Raw genomic sequence first — 22,695 nt, forward strand, 5'->3', positions numbered from 1 at the left:
CATTTTACAGACACCCAGGCTGCTTGCAATTTTTGCGGTCTGGAGGAGTCCGTCTTCCACATGTTCACCGGGTGTGAGAGACTGCAGCCCCTGTTTCATTATTTGGAGGGGCTGCTCCTCAAGTTCTGGCTGCATTTCAGTCCGACGCTTCTGATCTTTGGCCGCCCGGTGAGGAGGGGGGCGGGCAGGTCGGTGGACGTCCTCGTGGGCCTGCTCCTGGGCCTGTCCAAGGTGGCTATCCACAGGTCCAGGTTGGTCGCGGCCCGTGGGGGCGGTCGCTCGGCCTGTCTGCCTCTCTTCCGCGGACTGCTCCGCGCCCGGGTGGCCCCGGAGATGGAGCACGCGGTGTCTGCCGGTACGCTTGAGGCTTTCCGCGACCGGTGGGCACCGCAGGGGCTGGAGTGCATCCTGAGCGAGGAGAATAAAATTTTAATTTGAAAACTTGGTTTTGGTTCTTTGGGTTTTTAGTTTTTAAGCACACCCTACACCCCTTCTTATAAAAGGGGGGCCTAATTTGGTAATTTGGAAGAGAAAAAAAAAATGTCCCAATCAGCCTGAGGCACAGTCCGAGGCCCACGGGCTACAAAAAAAAAGGAAGGGTGGGACTGATTAGGGACAAAAAGGAGATTTTTTTTTGGAGGAGGAGGTTATGGCTGAGATACTAAATGAATACTTTGCATCAATCTTCACTAGAGAAGAGGATGCTGCCAATGTAGCAGTAAAGGAGGAGGTAGAAGCGATATCGGATAGGATAAAAATAAATAAAGAGGTACTCAGTAGAAAATTCACTCGGTCCAGATGGGATGCATCCTAGGTTACTGAGGGAAGTAAGAGTGGAAATTGAGGAGGCTCTGGCCACAATCTTCCAATCCTTCTTAGATATTGGGGAGTGCCAAAGGACTGGAGGATTGCAAATGTCACAACCCTGTTCAAAAAATGGGAGAGGGATAAACCCAGCAATTACAGGCCAGTCAGCCTAACATCGGTGGTGGGAAAACTTGCAGAGACAATAAACCCAGACAAAATTAATTGGCATTTGGAAAAGTATGGGCTAATAAATGAAAGTCAGTACAGATTTGTTAAAGGAAAATCATGTTTGACTAACTTGATTGAGTTCTTTGATGAAGGGAGAGGGTAGATGAGGGTAGTGTAGTTGATGTTGTGTATGTGGACTTTCAAAAGGCATTTAATAAAATACCACATAATAGACTTGTTAGCAAAATTTGAAGCCCATGGGTTTAAAGAGACAGCGGCAGCAGGGATACAAAATTAGCTAATGCAGAGGGTAGTGAACAGTTTAAGTGAGTGTTTTAACCTGGCCTGAACTAAATCTCGGTATGACATTTGCAGGACGGTCAGGGACATTGCACCATTGTCTATAATAAAGCTGCACCGCAGGCCTGCTCAATGACCCAGGTTCCTCCTGTCACTCAAACGTCTCCTGATCCGGGCTCGGCTGCCAGCTGAGTCTGACGTCATTCCCATGCGTCTCACGCCTGCGCGTTGAAATTGTTGGCGCCAAATGTTAGTGGCGGAGGGACGGCGACATGGTGAGCGGCGGGGACCGGGCATCGCGCATCGCGCCGGCAGCAGGGGCTCAGGCGAGAGCGGCGGGCCCTGGGCTGCAGCCAGCCAGCCAGCCAGCGCTGACCGGGAGAAGCCTCTGTACGCGGGGTTGGGGGCCTTTTGCTGCCCGCAGAGCGGCTCCGGCCCGGGGTCGGCGGCTGTAGCTCGGGGCCCAGTGTTCACGTGAAGCTGGGCGGGAGCGGCGGGGCTGGGGCCGGGCCGGGGAGGGGTGTCTGAGGTTCCGGCCGCTCCCTCGCCCTGTTCCAGGCTCTGATTTTAGGGACTCTCCGCAGGTCTCTCCCGGGTCCGCGCCTCTTTCTTGGACGAACTTCCGTCGCCCTCGTGACGTTTATTTTTATGTTAATGTCTCTCTGAGTGGCGGATGTTTTCAGTGTCCTCGGTTCAATGGTGTGGTTTTCCATCACTGGGTCTGATGGCTCTCTGACTGTTGTCTTGGGCTAATCCCAACCGCACACAATCCAGGTCAAGCTTATTTATTCATGTGAATATTCTGCCTGTGTGTTGGGGTGAGATGACATTGAGCCTTCATTTGAAAAGCTGCCTGTAGAAATATCTGCCTGTCCTGTGAGTCCAGCTGACTGGGACTTTTTTTTTTCCCGGCTGAAAATCATGACTTCTGAAGGGCAATTTTCCTGTGACAAGGAGCTGAATTGGTCAATAGAGTTGTACACGGAAGCCCTAAGGATCTATGTAGAGTTGATCTAGTAAAGGTGATCTATTTTAGTGAACTGGGCCTGTGCGCCCGCACACTGCTGAATCACCCTGGCGCAGGTCCAGAGGGATGGGGAAAGAAGGGCAGTGAATTCCATCAAAAGTTGTGGGTGATGATCTCAGAAGTGACCATGTCTGGAGTAGAAACTCCAAGGGCTGAAACTTTTAAACTTTAGTATTCTACTGAGGGTTCAGGAGTGGGGCAAAGGCTTTTTTAAGAGAGCTCCTTCCTCTTCCTCTACGGATTGAAGAGGAACTTCTCAGACTTGTATGTCAATAAGTGTGTTCATATATGTCTGTGTGTGTGTATAAGTTGTGCAAAGATGTAATTTCTTGCAACCAGAATTGTAACAACAATATTCTAACTAGCTCCTAATCTTCTATGACTCGACCAAGGAGAAACCAGACAACAACAGACTCATGAGTTTATCATCAGTTGTGGACAAGTTACTTGAATCTATCATCAGAGACTGAGCACTTGGACAACTATAGGCTGATCAAAGAGTCAGCATGGATTTCAACTTTGGCTCAGTTGGTAGCACTGTCACCTCTGAGTCAGAAGGTTGTGGTTTCAAGTCCCACTCCAGAGATGAGCACAAAATCTAGGCTTACACTCCAGTGCAGTACTGAGGGAGTGCGGCACTATCGGATGTGCCATCTTTCAGATGAGACGTTAAACCGAGGCCCTGTTTGCCCTCTCGGGTGGACATAAAAGATCCCATGACACTGGGCAATAGGGATGGGCAATAAATGCTGGCCTCGCCAGTGATGCCCACGTCCCATGAACAAATAAAAAAAAAACTCTTTTGAAGAAGAGTAGGGGAGTCCTGGCCAATATTTATCCCTCAACCAACATCACTAAAACAGATTATTTGGTCGTTACCACATTGCTGAATGTGGGACCTTGGTGTATGCAAATTGGCTGTGGCATTTCGTACATTACAACAGTGACTACACTTTTAAAAAAAAAATACTTAATTGACTGTACAGCGCTTTGGAGTGATCTGAGGTTGTGAAAGGTGCTTTATAAATATAAGTTCTTTAAAGGGGATTGTGACGGTGGGATGGAATGATGCGAAGGGAGGAAGTTTGAGTGTGGCAGTAAGATGATTGAAGGATCTACCAATGGTGGCGGAGTCAGAGAATCAGTGTTTGAAAAGTGGTGGGCACGAGTCAGGACACAAGCCTGAATGTGGTTGGGTGAAGCGGTACCATGGAATGAATTGCTGAAGCGGATGAGAATTTTGAAGTCAATGCGCTGAAGGATGAGAAGCTAGTGAAGGATGGGGTGTAAGGTGAGCGGGATTTACGAGGATGTGGGCAACAGACTTCTGGTGAACTGGAGTGTATGCAGGGTGGAGCTTGGGAGGCCGTTGAGTGCTTTGAAAAAAATCGAATCTAAAAGTGACAAGGCATTAATGAGGATTCTAGCGGCATTGACGGCGCAGTAAGGGTTGAGACTCGTGAAGTAGATGGACTTGGTGATGGATTGGATGTTGGATTTGAAGCTCAGCATTGTGCAGCGGTATTTGGACTAATGATGGGGAAATCAAATGGTGGAAGTGGAGAGAGTCTCCACTTCCACCATTTGATTTCCCCATCATTAGTCATCATCGCTAAGTATCATCAGCATATGTGTGAGAACTGAACCCATGCTACAGATGATACTGAGATACAACATGTAGGTGAGGAATGGGACAGGGCCAGGGGTGGAACTTTGGAGGAGAATGTATCGCAGGTGATGTGTTGGCTGCGGTGGGATAGTATGAATGGAACAACGTGAGGGTAGTGCCATTGAGGTGAGATGGTGAAGGAGAATGTTATGGTCGTCTACATCAAATGCTGCCAGGAGGATGAGGAGTGATAACATACCATGGTCACAGTTGCATAGAATGTTAGTCAATCGCAGTAGGACAGAATCCAGTGCTGAAGAAACGATTATGTCCTTGCAGTTTCTCTGCCAGTTTTCTACTGGCTCTATTGTTTCCATTGAGACTACAAGCTGACAAAAAAGGAGTGCTATGTTGTTTATCTCTGCCAAAAACCCTTTCTGTCTGCATGGGTGCAATGTGTGCAATGAACAGAGGCCTCATTCTGTAGTATTTGTACATCATTGTACAGATGTGTTGTTCAGAAATATCAACTGTCCATGGTTCAAAGAACTACCTGATGTGAAAAGTTGCTTTCTCTTCCAACTTTATTCTCCTGCGACGTTACTACAGACATTGTAAACTGGACAACAAGCAGCCTGAAGAAAAAAAACCTTATTTTAACATTGTGGCAGAGCTGAATTGGACCTTCACAGCAAGTGGTGTTGAGGTAGGACTGTAGATAGTATCATTTCAAAAACTGCTGGAATTAGGGTGTTAATGCTAATTTGAATTGGGAGGGGGAAGAAACTGGAGGCAGATCATAATCAAGAGCTTCTCCTGTGTAGATTAAGTATTTCAAAATTTATAATTTTTGCGAGAAGGAATTTTGATGCAGAATCAATCAATTTTTTTCTTCTTCCTTGGTTTAAAAAGCCCATAAGGGCAGACAGCCTGCTCTGTGCTTGCAATATTACTTAAGCTGTCCTAAGTTTTATCTTCCATTCCTCCTTTTCTACCCTTCATTCTCCAAGATCAGTGTAAGATTTCATAGATGATGGGCAATAAAAAACAGGAATATTATTTGTCAAATTTTAGCATAGGATCTCCTCTGTCAGAGTTGCTAGATAAATGTTCAATTGATGTTGAGAATATGCAATTTTGATTTATGTTATCATCTGTAACACATTTCATTTAAACAGGATTCATTTTGTAAACTTTTATATTTTAGGTTCACGTATCTTGCAGCAGTCATGCTGGTTTTCTCAGTATGAAATGTTCCTTGTCTGGAAAGTGAATTGATGTGACCATCCCATTGTGAGTGAAGGTGAGACTGGCAATGGACAACACAAGTGGAAGAGGAATCGGTCTGAAGCTGGAGTGGTGGGATCTGCACTCGTGTGAACTGAAGAGCAACGGGGAGGATTGGCCTATATAGAAGGCACTAACTGATCTCAATGTAGTCGTCAGTTTGACTGAAGCCTGGTCTGTGTCTCCTGAATTAAGGACCTGTTATAAGTCATGACTGACTATAGTTTGAGTGTTTTATTTTAATGTCACCATGGCTTCTATTCACACGCTGCACTGACCTGTAACACATTTTGCTGATCTTGTAGATAAAATAAACACTTAGTTTAGAAAATCTCCTGAATTTTGAATTCTCATTTTTTGACAACAGAGCTGTGAAATTGAAGGCTGTGTAAGCCCTCTCCGGAATAGCAGGCTACCGGATTCTCTCTCCGGAATGTCAGGCTACCGGATTTTCTATCCCAGTCGGAAGCTTTCATTGAACGTACATCAACAAAGTGACACAGGTGAGGGAGGGACTGAGCTCAGTTCTTTCCTCCTGTTCTTAAAGGTGTTGACACTTTGCTGGGTTATGTTTATACTGGCACTGGTCACCCTCCAATACCTCACCCTAGTGCCTTTTATTCATTTGTGAGCCTTGAAAATGAGTGCCAGCAGGCTGTTTAACTATGAGGTGGACATCACAATTGAGTCCAATCTTGTCTTCATCTGATGCCTACGCATACAGTTTCAGCAGGAGTTACAGGACAGCAATCAAGAGGGGGTCCAAGTTGAGGTGTCTTACCGGCTGAATCAGCAAACACTGGGAATTGAACCTGAGACTTTCTTGGTCTGTACAACTCAGCTATTTACTAGATAAATTTATTGGGCTGTCAGGAGACCACTTACTGATAACTTTTTGTTGACTAGGTTTTTTTATTTTGAAATAAGTACACTGGGCTCAGCAGTGTTATTGCCTCTTGAAATGGTTGCTTAGAGACACAGGTGGGTTCAGTTCACTCATCATCCACCTGTCAGATTTTAATTTTTTTTTCTGCCAATGTGATAACCCGTGGACCAGACGATTGACTGGACTCCCATCCATTCTTGACCACTGCATTGGAACAGTGCAGTACTCCATTAACGTGTTGCTGAAAATAGCTTCAATAAGTTTTGTTTAAAAAAAAATTGTTGACTTTTTTTGATTCAACTTTGTGAAGGTTGGAGTATCTGTGCGAAACATATGTAAAGTAGTAGATTTATGTATGTTATGAGTTTTAAAGAATTTATTTGAGCAGCGTTGTGTGCTATGGGTTCTTCCTCCTTGCCTGTATGGTGAGTTCCTAGTCTCAGCCAGGCTGTCTGGAGATGTACTTTGGTGAAATAATTGGGTGAGTCATTGCACACCACTCTAGCACCTTCTCAGCTGTTGGCTCGACAGCACTGTTGACGGAAACTGGTCATTTACCTGTCTAGGGTGTGGAATGAGAGTGCAACTTACGAAAAGTTGTTGATGTTGGAGGAAGTGGGAATACCACCATTTATCATTTTAGGCTTGAGGAATATTTTTACTGAAATGTCCACTTTTGTATATTGAAATAATATTAGCAACAGACCTATTACTGAGAAACTTTGAATTAAAACTAGGGCTCCTCTTTGAACGCTTGAATCAGGATACAGAATCGGATTGTGGTTAGGTTGTATAGAGCTCGATGGTTTTAAACTCTTAGCCTTTAATTGTGGAGCGAGAGAAAAGATATGCTGTGTATCTGTGTTTCTCGATATTTTTAGTTTTGTTCTAAAGTTATCTCACCGTTAGTATTGCGTTGCACAGCATTGTTTTCATACTGTTCATTGCAGAGAATGACTAGTTAACTAAATGTTAATATGTGGGTGACCCTGGTAGTTGTTGCTGGTGTCTAGTTCTTGAAGGGTGTTGTATCCTGCAGGAGGAGGAGGCAGCTAGTGCTTTCCTGTCTGTCCTGATTTTTGCATATTATTTTCTTCCAGTGTATTTTATGGATTGTATTGTGTACTCTGTTGCTCTGTTATGTCTCTCAACCCCTCCACTGCCTCTGAATTGTCATGCTGCTTGTCCGACATCCAGTATTGGATGAGCAAAAATTTCTTTCAATTAAATATTGGGAAGATCGAAGCCATTGTCTTTGGTCCCCGCCACAAACTCCGTTCCCCAGCCACCGACTCCATCCCTCTCCCTGGCCATCGTCTGAGGCTGAACCAAACTCTGTGTTCTGTTTGACCCTGAGCTGAGCTACCGACCCCATGTCCTCTCCATCATCAAGACCTTACTTTTACCTCTAAGGTCGTCCATCTACGCTCCTGCCTCAGCCCATCTGCTGTCGAAAACCTCATCCATGCCTTTGTTGCCTCCAGACTCAACTATTCCAATGCTGTCTTGGCTGGCCTCCCATCCTCTGCAGCCCGTAAACTTGGGCTTATCCAAAACTCTGCTACCCGTATCCTAACTCGCACCCCAAGTCCCAGTCACCCCTCGCCCTTGTGCTCGCTGACCTACATTGGCTCCTGGTCCAGCAACACTTCGAATTTAAAATTCTCATCCTTGTGTTCAAATCCCTTCATGGCCTCGCCTCTCCCTATCTTTGTAACCTCCTCCAGTCCTACAACCCTCCCAGATCTCTGCATTCCTCCAACTCTGGCCTTTTCTGCATTCCCGATTTCCTTTGCCCTACCGTTGGTGGCCGTGCCTTCTGCTGTCCAAGCCCTAAGCTATAGAATTCCCTCCCTAAACTTCTCTGCCACTCTACCTCTCCTTTTTAAGACACTCCTTAAAACCTACCTTTTTGACCAAGCTTTTGGTCACCTCTCCTAATATCTCGTGGCTCGGTGTCAATTTTTGTCTGATTATGCCCCTGAGAACCGCCTTGGGACATTTTTACTACATTAAAGGGGCTATATAAATGCAAGTTGTTACTATTAATTTTACCCATCCATGTACGGCAACTGCTTTAGGCTTAGGGTTGTTGATGTTATTGCTTGCTGTCAGAAATACTCCAGGAATGAGGGCCAGACTTTCTCGCCTCCCATCTGATCAGGCAGTAAATAATTTCTTCCAATTGAGCCATCTTCTGCATTTGTGCTCGCGTTGTTTGAGTTGGGGAGAGGTGTCTTTGGTCATTTCAGTGGGATACACCACGATGAACTTGTAAGCAATAGGATCCCTGGAACCTTTCTCGCCATAGAATATAAGGAAATTTCTTTAAGGGAAGTCCCATGATACACTGTTTTGTTGAGCTCAAGGAGGTGAGTTATCTTTTTGATCTTTGGCCCATTCAGAAGACGTGTGGGGTTGCACTTTCTCCACATTCTCTCCAGGTGGAGGTATGGTATACACTGTGTTTTATCTTAATCTCTGGGCTCTCTTAATACTAACCACAGTAAGACTCACATTGTGGAACTGTGCAGAATTCAGTGCGGTGGTCAGAAAAGCAGGTCACTGATACTGTTTTATTATGATCCAGTGAAAGAAGCTGTTCCTTTTTTAAAAAAAAATACTCTATTGTCTGTCTCTTGCCTACTCCCCTCTCCATCCCTACATATTTCTGATTGCCATTTTACTATCCGCCTCATACCACTGGAACGAAACCCCAATCCTGGTGGTGCTACTGCCTCCAGAGAAAACCACTTCCAGAGGTGAATCTCGGCACCTCTGGAGGTGGCAACACCATTTCATTCGTTACATCGCTGCTGCCTAAGTCCAGTCTGCTGTCGAAAGCAACACTAACCGAAAAGGGCCATTCACTGCTACCATTTTTACTCAATAGTAGGCCTCGGAGAGGTCATTCGGGAGTTAGATGAGACAACAGAAAGCAGAGGTGAATCAGGACATGGCTTTGAAACCCCGTGGAACGTTTACAGCCTGTGTTTCATTGAGCAATACCATCCAATTGTACCATACTGCATAGGATCTCCAGTGGTATAACAGAATATATAGTACCTCTATTGGGAAGTACTATGTATTCTGTTATGCACACTTTCTTGGTTGTGGTATATTTTGTACAGCTTAATAATTTTCTTTTTGAGAAAGGAAAGAATTGTGCCTGTGTTTTTCTTGAGTGGATTAATTGCTCCCCCTTGATGGCTCAACTAGTTAAGGCAATGGAAAGGTAAAACCCACAGATTGAAAAGGTTTGATCATTGGTTGGTGCTGGGAGTTAGCTTATCTTGGCTGGGATGGTGAGAGGGGAACATTGCAACAGTTCTGCTCCTGCTGGAAGTTTGAGTGCGCTGATGTCTGTTGAGGACAGGATTGGGCTTGGCTGAGAGTCCCATGGTAGGGTAGCCTGCTGACATTCACTGCATGAAAATTGACCACTTTTGTGAGGGAGCACCTGTGGAACTGCAACTCAGCGAAGAGTTAAAGCTTTCAGGAGAGGGTGGAGATAATTGGTAAGAGGGAAAAATTGGGATTAACATTCTCTTCAGGTCTTAGGATTTATTGTGTGAGGTCTGTTGGCTGTTAGTTTACAGCATGTACTCCAGAATAAGTCATAAAATTGGCCTATTTTGTCCATTTCGGTTCCAGAAAGACCCTGCACTTCCCAATTACAGCATCTCATTTTTTTCTAAAATGGTTCCAGAAATTTTACCTCCAGTCATCTACCCGGAGGTCCATTTGATGTATCAATCAGTCCTTGGTGAAGAGCTTTGTGATGCATCGGTTCTAAATTTGCTTTTCATTTGTTTGGAGCCATGTCCCCTTATCCTACTCTTGCAATTTAGTTTGAAATAATATTCCAGATTTACCCTTCCATACTGTTCACTATCTTAATCTCCAAGATCACCTGATCAGTCTGCTTCTTTCAGGGCTCCCTCATAACTCAGATCTCTGCCACTGATGGGCCATTTAGTGTGCATATGTTATTAGCTCAGTCTGAATGTTGGTGCACCAGTCTGCGTTTTTCTATTATAGAAATACAATTTATCTCTTTAAAACAACTGGTGAATTTTGCAGTGAGAATTTTAACATTTTATGTTCATAGGACATCAGAAGATTCTTTAGTGGGCTTCCTACAGGGAAAAAACCTGGGAGTGAGGCTTTGGAAAAGAACAGCAGAACAAAAATTGTTGGCAGGGGAACTTCAGACACAAAGAAGAAAACGGATGTCAAGGTCAGTTACTTTACGCCCATTTTATAAGGTTCAGAATACTTCACTGGCATTAATGCTTCAGTGAAATAAGGTGTAGGTACAAGGACTGCCAACTTACATCCAAGGCAATGGGCAATATAGACAAGACTCTGTCCAATGTGATCTAATGGTGAACACTGACTGGTTTGTTGCTTTTTTTTTCAGGGAAAGGGTTCGCCTAATTCGATATCAGCAAAACAAAAGCCAACACACAGGAAAAAGCACATTATTTATGATTCAGGTAAAGTTTTGGGGAAATTGCCTTCTCTGCATTAAATATAATCACTGTTGAATGAGTTGCCTGGAAGAAAGCTGGTCTCCCCAATTTTCCTTCCTCCCCTAACTTTTAGAGTCATAGAGTCATACAGCACGGATAGAGGCCCTTCGGCCCATCGTGTCCGCGCCGGCCATCAGCCCTGTCTACTCTAATCCCATATTCCAGCATTTGGTCCGTAGCCTTGTATGCTATGGCATTTCAAGTGCTCATCCAAATGCTTCTTGAATGTTGTGAGGGTTCCTGCCTCCACAACCCTTTCAGGCAGTGAGTTCCAGACTCCAACCACCCTCTGGGTGAAAAAGTTCTTTCTCAAATCCCCTCTAAACCTCCCGCCTTTTACCTTGAATCTATGTCCCCTTGTTATAGAACCCTCAACGAAGGGAAAAAGCTCCTTAGTATCCATCCTATCTGTGCCCCTCATAATTTTGTACACCTCAATCATGTCCCCCCTCAGCCTCCTCTGCTCCAAGGAAAACAAACCCAATCTTCCCAGTCTCTCTTCATAGCTGAAGCGCTCCAGCCCTGGTAACATCCTGGTGAATCTCCTCTGCACCCTCTCCAAAGCGATCACATCCTTCCTGTAGTGTGGCGACCAGAACTGCACACAGTACTCCAGCTGTGGCCTAACCAGTGTTTTATACAGCTCCATCATAACCTCCTTGCTCTTATATTCTATGCCTCGGCTAATAAAGGCAAGTATCCCATATGCCTTCTTTACCACCTTATCTACCTGTTCCGCCGCCTTCAGGGATCTGTGAACTTGCACACCAAGATCCCTCTGACCCTCTGTCTTGCCTAGGGTCCTCCCATTCATTGTGTATTCCCTTGCCTTGTTAGTCCCTCCAAAGTGCATCACCTCGCACTTTTCCGGGTTAAATTCCATTTGCCACTGTTCCGCCCATCTGACCAACCCATCTATATCGTCCTGCAGACTGAGGCTATCCTCCTCGCTATTTACCACCCTACCAATTTTTGTATCATCAGCGAACTTACTGATCATACCTTTTACATTCATATCCAAGTCATTAATGTAGACCACAAACAGCAAGGGACCCAGCACCGATCCCTGTGGTACCCCACTGGCCACAGGCTTCCAGTCACAAAAACAACCTTCGACCATCACCCTCTGCCTTCTGCCACTAAGCCAGTTTTGTATCCAAAGTGCCAAGGCACCCTGGATTCCATGGGCTCGTACCTTCTTGACCAGTCTCCTGTGCGGGACTTTATCGAAGGCCTTACTGAAATCCATGTATACCACATCCACTGCGTTACCCTCATCCACACGCCTAGTCACCCCCTCAAAAAATTCAATCAAATTAGTCAGACATGATCTTCCCTTGACAAAGCCATGTTGACTATCCCTGATTAATCCTTGCTTCTCCAAGTGGAGACTAATTTTGTCCTTCAGAATTTTTTCCAATAATTTTCCTACCACTGATGTTAGGCTCACTGGCCTGTAGTTCCCCGGTTTTTCCCTACTCCCCTTCTTGAATAATGGTATTACATTAGCGGTTCTCCAGTCCTCTGGCACATCCCCTGTGGCCAGAGAGGTTCTGAATATATGTGTCAGAGCCCCCGCAATCTCCTCCTTTGCCTCACACAGTAGCCTGGGATACATTTCGTCCGGGCCTGGGGATTTATCCATTTTTAGGCCTGCTAAAACCGCCAATACCTCCTCCCGCTCGATGTTAATATGTTCGAGTATATCACAGTCCCCCTGCCGTATTTCTATGTCTACATCGTCCTTCTCCATAGTGAAAACAGATGCAAAAAATTCATTTAGAACCCCTCCTACATCTGCCGGCTCCACACACAGATTGCCATTTTTGTCCCTAATGGGCCCTATTTTTTCCCTAGTCATCCTCTTACCCTTAATATACTTATAAAACATCTTAGGATTTTCCTTTATTTTGCTCGCCAGTGTTATTTCATGGCCCCTCCTTGATCTCCTAATTTCTTTTTTAAGTATCCCCCTGCACTTTTTGTACTCCTCTAGGGCTTCCTCCGTCTTTAGCCTTTTGTATCTGCCAAAAGCCCTCCTTTTTTTCCTAATCCATTCTCGTATATCCCCTGACATCCAAGGTTCCCTGGAGTTCTTGGAACCACCCTTGACCTTTACGGGAACATGTTGCCATTGTATGGTCTCAATCTCCCTTCTGAAAGACTCCCATTGCTCCGATGCGGATTTTCCTACAAGCAGCTGATCCCAGTCCATTTTGGCCAGATCCTGCCTTATCCTATTAAAATCGGCCTTCCCCCAATTTAGAACCTTTATTTCCGGCCCCTCCCTGTCCTTTTCCATGACCACCTTAAATCTCACCAAATTATGGTCACTGTCACCAAAGTGCTCACCTACTAGCACTTCTTCCACTTGGCCGGCCACATTCCCTAGAATTAGGTCCAGTACCGCCCCCTCTCTTGTAGGACTTTCTACATGCTGGCTCAAAAAGCTCTCCTGGATGCACGTTAAGAATTTTGTACCCTCTAAGCCTTTTACACTCTGAGTATCCCAGTTAATATTGGGGAAGTTGAAATCCCCCACTATTATTACCCTATTATTTGCACAATTTTCTGAGATTTGCCTGCATATCTGTTCCTCTATCTCCCCCTGACTGTTTGTTTGGGGGCCTATAGTACACTCCCATCAAAGTGCTTGCCCCCTTTTTGTTTTTAAGCTCCACCCATATGGCCTCATTAGAGGAACCTGCTAATATATCATCCCTCCTTATGGCAGTAATTGATTCTTTAATTAATATTGCAACCCCCCCTCCTCTTATACCTCCCTCTCTGTCTCGCCTGAAGATTCTGTACCCCGGAATATTGAGCTGCCAGTCTTGCCCCTCCCTCAACCATGTCTCTGTGACAGCAACAATATCATACTCCCATGTGTTTATCAACACCTTCAGTTCATCCACCTTATTCGCAAGACTCCTTGCATTAAAATAGATGCCATCCAGCCTTGCCCTCACATATTTGCCCTGTCTTCCAAGCTGACTTGTTTTTTTCTCTATATTTGGCTGCACATCACCCCCTATTGTAGCTCCACTCTGTATCCCATCCCCCTGCCAAGTTAGTTTAAATCCCCCCAACAGTGCTAGCAAACCTCCCCGCAAGGATATTTGTCCCGCTCTGGTTCAGATGCAACCCGTCCGACTTGTACAAGTCCCACCTTCCCCAGAAGCAGGCCCAGTGATCCAGGAAACTGAAACCCTCCCTCCTGCACCAACTCTTTAGCTACGCATTCATCTGTTCTATCCTCCTATTTCTATACTCACTAGCCCGTGGCACTGGGAGTAATCCAGAGATTACAACCTTTGAGGTCCTGCTCTTTAATCTGCTACCTAGCTCCCTAAATTCTTGATGCAGGACCTCATCTCCCTTCCTACCTATGTCGTTGGTCCCAATGTGGACCACGACCTCTGCCTGCTCCACCCTCCCCCTTGAGAATGCCCTGAAGCCGCTCAGTGACATCCATGACCCTGGCACCAGGGAGGCAACAAACCATCCTGGAGTCACGTTTACGGCCACAGAAACGCCTGTCTGTTCCCCTTACGATAGAATCCCCTACCACTATAGCTCTTCCACTCTTTTTCCTCCCAGCCTGTGCAGCAGAGCTACCCCTGGTGCCAGGAAGTTGGCTGCTGCTGCTGGCACCAGGGGTAGCTCTGCTGCACAGAGTGATTAGGATCTGGAATGGGCTGCCTGAGGGGTTGGTGGAAGCAGGGTTAATTGTGGCTTTCAGAAAGGGATTAGATAGGTACCTGAAGGAGAAAAATTTGCAGGGCTACAGGAAAAGAGTGGAGGAGTGGGACTAACTGGATTGCTGTTATAAAGAGCCGCTCAGGCTCGATGGGCAGAATGGCCTCCTGTACCGTAACCATTCTATGATTCCATAAAGGTATTGACTCATTGTTGGAGTGTGGATTCACAGGCACCGGACGCTCTCCAACACCTTGTCTACATGGCCATTATTCATGTGAGTCTTCATGCTGAGTAACGGCAGGCTTACTAAACACGGGTGATTAGGGAGCATCGCAGCCAAGCCTAGTCCTGTCTTCAACAGCCATCCAGATGTCTGCACTTTTGGCAGAGGTCATTGGCCAGCAATCAGGAGTGGGACCCCTGACTGAATTTACTCCTCACAACCAAGGGGTGTTGAGGCAAATCATTGTGTCCATACCACTGCTCTGGCTGAGATCGGCTATTGCTCCCCTGCCCCCCGAAACAGGAGGGGCATTGAACCCCAAGAGCTTCCAGGGGTGAGTGTTTTTATCAAAAGGCTGTAAGTGTGTGGGTGTGGAATGGACTAGTCATACGATTTATAAATTGCTGAAGCTGGTTTCTCATGGCTTTGTAGCCCTGATGTTGCAGCTCGATCATACTCCAGCTTAGCTAGCTTTATTGATAATGCTAGCACACGGATTTGCATGGCTTGTGCTCTTGTCTCTGCCTGTTGATGCTGATAAGTGCTCAGCCCTGTGCCAGAGCCTGATGTTGGGCCGAGGTACTATGGCAGCTGTCATTTTTGTAATGGGTGATTGTGGACGATGTTTGGTGATATCGATCTGTTTATTTTTCGTGGGCGATGCTGCAGCTGAGATTTAGTTGGACAGGGGTCTGTCAAGATGGCTTTTTTTTTGTAGTGCCTTATTGGTGTATCAGAAAATGGTGACAATTTTGTTTAATTGTGTAATCGGCTAGGTCTTCCACAAAAACAACCGATTGGAAAGCAGTTTTCTGTGATGTTCATTGATTGTATGGATCAGGCTCATGGTTAAAAATAAACAGAATTAAATGCAGCACAACTTCAAGTCTATTCACATTAGCAAATGGTAAAGAAAATGGTTTATGTAGCAGGAATTGTTTAGGAAGTATATTCAAAAATAATCACCAGCACAAACTTTTAATTTAACTGGAATAAATTTACAACAAAACAAAGGGTAATAAATAACCGACACTGAAGGCTTGGTACTAGTTTGGGCAGGCCCTGTTTTTTTTTCTCTCTCTCGCGCTCTCAAGTGCAATTTAATGACCATTTACTGATTCAAATAATTGTAACTTATTTTTACCTGTTTATTTGCTGATGGTGAGGATTGGTGCTACTTTTTTCTCCCAGTTGGAGCATGGAGGGAGTGGATGGGTGGCCATGTCATGGCAGTAGTATAGGTGGGCAGAGCCTGGTTTTTGGGGGGTTGCAAGACATTTAAAATAAATGATTTTACAGATGACATGATGGATACCATAGCAAGCTGTTTCACCTTGTCCAGAACAGTAGAACCAGAGGATACGACCTGCGCTTGACGGGGGGTAAATTCTAATCTAATCTGCGGAAACAATATTTCTGTGAGCGAGTGGTAAATCTATGGAACAGCCTCCCTAGGGAGTCGGTGGAACATATGGTGGAAGCAGGTAGTGTTGATTCTTTCAAATGCAAATTAGATAGATTTCTTTCAGAAAATAATAGTTTGGAATGCAGTATAAGAGTAACTTCTAGAATACTGTGTGCAGTTTTGGCCTCCTTATTTAAGAAAGGACATAATAGCTTTGGAGGCGGTTCAGAGAAGGTTCACTCGACTGATTCCTGGGATGAGGGGGTTATCTTACGAGGAAAGGTTGGACAAGTTGGGCCTGTATACATTGGAGTTTAGAAGAATGAGAGGTGATCTTATTGAAATATATAAGATCCTGAGGGGACTAGAAGGGGTAGATGCTGAGAGGATGTTTCCCCTTGTGGGAGAGACTAGAACTAGAGGCCACAGTTTAAAAAATAAGGAGTCTCCCATTTAAGATTGAGATGAGGAGAAATTTTCTCTGAGCGTAGTGAGTCTCCAGAGCTAGCTGCGCCTCTAGCCAAGCTGTTCCAGTACAGCTACAACACTGGCATCTACCCAACGATGCGGAAAATTGCCCAGGTATGTCCTGTCCACAAAAAGCAGGACAAATCCAATCCGGCCAATTACCGCCCCATCAGTCTACTCTCAATTATCAGCAAAATGATGGGTGGTGTTGTCGACAGTGCTATCAAGCGGCACTTACTCACCAATAACCTGCTCACTGATGCTCAGTTTGGGTTCTGCCAGGACCACTCGGCTCCAGACCTCATTACAGCCTTGGTTCAAACATGGACAAAAGAGCTGAATTCCAGAGGTGAGGTGAGAGTGACTGCCCTTGACATCAAGGCAGCATTTGACCGAGTGTGGCACCAAGGAGCCCTAGTAAAATTGAAGTCAGTGGGAATCGGGGAAAACTCTCCAGTGGCTTGAGTCATACCTAGCACAAAGGAAGATGGTAGTGGTTGTTGGAGGCCAATCATCTCAGCCCCAGAGCATTGCTGCAGGAGTTCCTCAGGGCAGTGTCCTGGGCCCAACCATCTTCAGCTGCTTCATTAATAACCTTCCCTCCATCATAAGGTCAGAAATGGGGATGTTCGCTGATGATTGCACAGTGCTCAGTTCCTTTCGTAACCCCTCAAAAAATGAAGCAGTCCGAGCCCGCATGCAGCAAGACCTGGACAACATCCAGGCTTGGGCTTATAAGTGGCAAGTAACATTTGCGCCAGACAAGTGCCAGGCAATGACCATCTCCAACAAGAGAGAGTCTAACCACCTCCCCTTGACATTCAACAGCATTAACCATCGCCGAATCCCCCACCATCAACATCCTGGGGGTCACCGTTGACCAGAAACTTAACTGGACCAGCCATATAAATACTGTGGCTACATGAGCAGGTCAGAGGCTGGGTATTCTGCGGCGAGTGACTCACCTCCTGACTCCCCCAAAGCCTTTACACCAGCTACAAGGCACAAGTTAGGAGTGTGATGGAATACTGTCCACTTGCCTGGATGAGTGCAGCTCCAACAACACTCAAGAAGCTCGATACCATCCAAGACAAAGCAACCCGCTTGATTGGCACCCCGTCCACCACCCTAAACATTCACTCCCTTCACCACCGGAGCACTGTGGCTGCAGTGTGTACCATCCACAGGATGCACTACAGCACCTCCCAAACCCGCGACCTCTACCACCTAGAAGGACAAGAGCAGCAGGCACATGGGAACAACACCACCTGCACGTTCCCCCTCCAAGTCGCACACCATCCCGACTTGGAAATATATTGCCGTTCCTTCATTGTCGCTGGGTCAAAATCCTGGAACTCCCTTCCTAACAGCACTGTGGGAGAACCGTCACCACACGGACTGCAGCGGTTCAAGGCGGCAGCTCACCACCATCTTCTCAAGGACAATTAGGGATGGGCAATAAATGCCGGCCTCGCCAGCGACGCCCACATCCCATGAACGAATTTAAAAAAAAAGTCTGTGGATCTCCCTTCCCCAGAGAGGCAGGGTCATTGAATATTTTTAAGGCTGAGTTAGATAGATTCCTGATTAACAAGGGAGTCAAAGGTTATAGTAGGGAGACAGAAAAGTAGGATTGAGGTCACAATCAGATCAGCCGTGATCTTATCAAATGGAACAGCAGGCTTGAGGGGCCGAATGGCCTACTCCTGTTCTTAATTCGTATGTTCGTAACTTGAGACATAACCTAGGGTAAGTGTAGCAGGCTTGGGAGGAGCAGGTAACTTTGGACTTGTGGTTCCCAAAGCTTTCCACCACTGGGGTTTTCCTTGCCTCCCGTCTGGGTCTGTTGTGGACTAATTGATAGGGATTGATTGCCACAATTGTTCATTATTGCATCATGCGACTACCAGAGCTGGTAGAAGGCGAACTAGAATGGAGCTTGGTCTTTATTTGTCTAGCAGTTCCTGTGTTCCAGATATAGTTGTGATGGTTGTCAGAGTGGGGAGCTCTTTACACTGTTCCTGTTGTGGTACAGATCGCTGAGTATAATTCTGCTGTGAAAGTAATACTGAGGAATCATTTGGGATTGGTACAGATGCCCCCAGGGATGGCTGAGAAGATATTTCCTTTTTGTCATTAGTTGCTCGCCTCTATTTCTATCTATGACTGGCACTGGAATGTAAATGTACATTGGAAGGGCTAGTTGAGAGGACGCTGAAGTGGGATCTGTGCTCCTGTTCTTGTTACATTTACTCGTCAACGCTGATTAAATGTATAAATTACAAGAGTAAATGTTGAATGTGAATAAGTTAAGGAGCTGGAAATTTAAACTGGATCCATGACCAGTTATTTAATCACTGAAAATCTGAAATAAAAATAGAAAATTCTGAAAAATCACAGAAGGTGAATTAGCATCTGCAAAGGTCAACCTCTGGGTGGAACTCTTCATCATTACTTTGTGATTTGCTGCTGCAATTTAAAAGTTTTTCATTTTTATCACCTCTCAAACATCTTAGTGCTTTGTGATGAAGTTCCTTTTGAAGTGCAGTTACTGTTGTGTATGAAGATATAATTCTATACAGGTAAGCAGCTGACAGAGACCTTATGGGTTGAATTGAGAAATAGGAAAGGATCTAAGACTATAGTGGGAGTTGTGTATAGGACCCCTGGCAGCAGCTCTGAAGTGCTAGATTGTATAAATGCAGAGATTAGACAAGCGTGTAACAAAGGCATAGTGGTCTTAATGGGGAACTTTAACCTTCACATAGATTGGGGAAAGCAGACTAGCAACTGTCAGAAAGGTAGTGAATTTCTTGAGTGTGTCCAGGATAGTTTTCAACAACAGTATGTCCTAGAGGCAACAAGGGGGCAAGCCATACTAGATTTAGTAATGAGTAATGAACCAGATTTAGTTAACGGCTTAACTGTACATCTATCCAATAGCGATCATAATATGATCGAGTTCAATGTAGTGTTTGAAAGGGAAAAAAGTGAGTCAGCTGCTAAGATTCTAGACTTGGGTAAGGCCGACTTCAATGGGATGAGACAGAGACTGTCCACAGTAAACTGTGAATGGGTAAAACGACTGATGATCAGTGGGAAATGTTTAAAGAAACATTTAACATGATACAGAACTGGTTTATACCCCTGAGGGGCAAGAACTCTTACTTGCCAAAAAAAAAGCCATGGACAACTAAACAGGTAAGGAAAGGGCATACAAAAAGGCAAAAAATAGCACAGATCCTGGCGAATGAGAAAGATACAAAGATCAACAAAGGGTCACAAAACAGATAGTAAGAGCTACAAAGAGAGAGTATGAAAATAAACTTACAAGGGATATCAAAACCAATACAAAGAACTTTTATAGTTATATTAGGAAAAAGAGGGTTGTCAGGAGCAGTGTTGGCCCCTTTAAAAACTGAAAGTGGGGATATTGTCATTGACAAAGGGGAAATGGCGGACATGTTGAATAATTACTTTGCGTCAGTATTTACAGTAGAAAGAGGATAGCATGGCAGAAATCCCAAGAAAACTAATATTGAATTGGGGACAGGGACTTGATAAAATTAACATAAGTAAAGCAACAGTAATGAAGAAAATAATAGCAGTAAAGAGTGACAAACCCCCAGGACCAGATGGTTTCCATCCCAGGGTTTTAAAGGAAGTAGGTGAGCAGATTGCAGATGACCTAACTATAATCTTTCAAAGTTCTTTAGATTCAGGAACTGTCCCTCTAGATTGGAAAATTGCACACGTCACTCTGCTTTTTAAGAAAGGAGAGAGAGGGAAACTGGGGAATTATAGACCAGTTAGCCTAACATCTGTTGTGGGGAAATTGCTGGAGTCTATAATTAAGGATAGGGTGACTGAACACCTCGAGAATTTTCAGTTAATGAGAGAGAGCCAGCATGGATTTGTGAAAGGTAGGTCATGCCTGACAAACCTGATTGAATTTTTTGAAGAGGTGACTAAAGTAGTGGACAGGGGAATGTCAATGGATGTTATTTATATGGACTTCCAGAAGGCATTTGATAAGGTCCCACATAAGAGACTGTTAGCTAAGTTAGAAACCCATGGAATCGAGGGGAAAACGACGGACTTGGTTGGGAAATTGGCTGAGCGAAAGGCGACAGAGAGTAGGGATAATGGGTAAGTATTCACATTGGCAGGATGTGACTAGTGGAGTCTCGCAGGGATCTGACTTGGTGCCTCAATTATTCACTATTTATTAACGACTTAGATGAAGGCAAAGAAAGTCTCATATCTAAGTTTGCCGATGACACAAAGATTGGTGGCATTGTAAGCAGTGTAGATGAAAGCATAAAATTACAAAGGGATATTGATAGATTAGGTGAATGGGCAAAACTGTGGCCTTCAAGACACACGACAACGCAAAATCGTCGAGCAGAAATTGATAGCCAAGTTCCGCACCCATGAGGACGGCCTCAACCGGGATCTTGGGTTCATGTCACGCTACACGTTACCCCACCAGCGAACAAATGTTATCTGTTTTTAATATAACGGGTCAGTTGCTGTCTTTTCTATGTTTCTACCTCTCTATCTCTTTTTTTTTGTTTGTTGTTTTTTTTTGGTGATTTGTATATTCTGAGAACTTGCAGGTAACACCTGTCAGTCTGCACACTGATTGCCTTGGCGACGGGCAGTTGAAAAAACTGTCTGTAATCACCAAGCATTGTTCTGTGAATTATAAATGCGATTTCATTTCGAGGATTTCATTTCCACATCGTTCACCTGAGGAAGGAGGTAGCCTCCGAAAGCTTGTGAATTTAAAATAAAATTGCTGGACTATAACTTGGTGTTGTAAAATTGTTTACAATTGTCAACCCCAGTCCATCACCGGCATCTCCACATCATAGTTACCCACTGGGTGACAGTGTGAGCTAATCATAGAATGATACAGCACAGAAGGAGGCCATTTGGCCCATCGTTTCAGCATGTTTTGAGCAGATTTGTATTAACATAAGATGTACTACTTGTAAGGAAATGTATGTTTAAACACCTGTTACCGTACTGCAGATTCTGAACCAGAAGAGTCCCCTCCAGATAAGAAATTGAAGAAAAGTTCCTCCTTCTCCTCCAAACCTACAAAATCCTCCAAACCAGAGACTGTTACTGTGGTTTCTGAAACTGGTAAGAAACTAATTTGATCTGATCTGTGTTCATATATATAGTTCTATTGTCAGTTTTTGTGAAATAGCAGAATAATTAAAGATTGCCTGTGTTTTCACTAATTCTCACTGTTATGAGCACACTTGTGCCTGTTGTATATTCACTAATCTAGGCCAGTATGTTTTTTAAAAACCTGATCGTTTGTCAGTATTCTTGATTTCATTCCAGAACTTTCAAACTATGGTTTAAATTGATGCAATCCACTTGTGATGGAAAATAAACTACTACAGAAGACTGAATGTTAAAAGGCCTGATGATACCGGGTCATGCCTGGGCAGCCGGGAGGATCTCTGTCAATAATGGTGCTTGCTAGCATGACTTTGGAACTTTTTATAGAAACATTCCCCCCACCACCCCCCCAACCCCACCCACAATAATAAAAAGTACCATGCAGAGTAGTGAGAAATTTTAAAGTTCTTAAAGATGGCCAAAACACCCCTAGAATGATACTGAATAAAATGTAAATATTAACCTACCAGAGACTAAGTTATATTAATTAAACTTTTTTTATGTTAAACTTTTGATTGACCAGCTATCTCTCTTTCTCTGTATCTTAACACATAGCAGGAAGTTGAGTTTGATGCATTTTGGCCTCCTGTGCAACACCCCTCCCTTTGCCCCTCCATTGGTGGTCGTGCCTTCAGCCGTCTAGGCAACATGTAGCAGCTGTTTTTTTTTATGTCCTTCATTTCAAATAACTTTGTAACCCGCAGATTGTAACTTGTTTTGATGTTCTCTTTGAACGGTAATCCCAAAGAGGAGTAACTAAGAATTATCTGGCAGTTGAGAAGGCCCGTCCCTTTTGTAGGACTGGGAAGAAGGAACATTTTTCCTTCTTTGGCTTTGCCTCGAGAAATTATCCCAGTTGTGAGTGAACTGTTACGGCCTCTCCTCACTCATGGAATAAATTCTGGGTACAGTGGGCTTCCCTTTGTGGTATCCCCTATTAAGCAGTGAGTTATACTGTAAATAGCATGAGAAGGATGTACAATCACTATGGTGATTAGAACAGGAACTTTTTTTTTCCTATTGTAGAATTATTTGATAGTGACTTATTGGTGTAATCAAAGGTCCACAGTGTTGGCAGT

At 44.6% G+C, this 22,695-nt stretch overlaps 1 protein-coding gene and 1 long non-coding RNA gene across 4 annotated transcripts in view; both read left to right on the plus strand.

Annotated features, from left to right (window-relative positions):
• Positions 1-1,473: 1,473 nt before the first annotated feature.
• The window catches only part of rfc1 (replication factor C (activator 1) 1), a 99,290-nt gene continuing 78,068 nt past the window's right edge, over positions 1,474-22,695 (plus strand). For all 3 annotated transcript variants that reach the window (XM_067988687.1, XM_067988705.1, XM_067988695.1), the window contains exons 1-4: positions 1,474-1,550; positions 10,196-10,324; positions 10,508-10,583; positions 21,455-21,568. In XM_067988687.1, coding sequence (XP_067844788.1) covers positions 1,548-1,550; positions 10,196-10,324; positions 10,508-10,583; positions 21,455-21,568 — 322 coding nt within the window. In that variant the 5' untranslated portion in view covers positions 1,474-1,547. The remainder of the gene's footprint in view (positions 1,551-10,195; positions 10,325-10,507; positions 10,584-21,454; positions 21,569-22,695) is intronic.
• LOC137324437 (uncharacterized) lies at positions 3,867-5,529 on the plus strand. The gene is made up of 2 exons (XR_010963613.1): positions 3,867-4,617; positions 5,119-5,529. It is a non-coding gene; the product is annotated as an uncharacterized lncRNA (long non-coding RNA).

This window comes from Heptranchias perlo, chromosome 1, assembly GCF_035084215.1.
Source record: "Heptranchias perlo isolate sHepPer1 chromosome 1, sHepPer1.hap1, whole genome shotgun sequence".
Classification (NCBI taxonomy): domain Eukaryota; kingdom Metazoa; phylum Chordata; class Chondrichthyes; order Hexanchiformes; family Hexanchidae; genus Heptranchias; species Heptranchias perlo.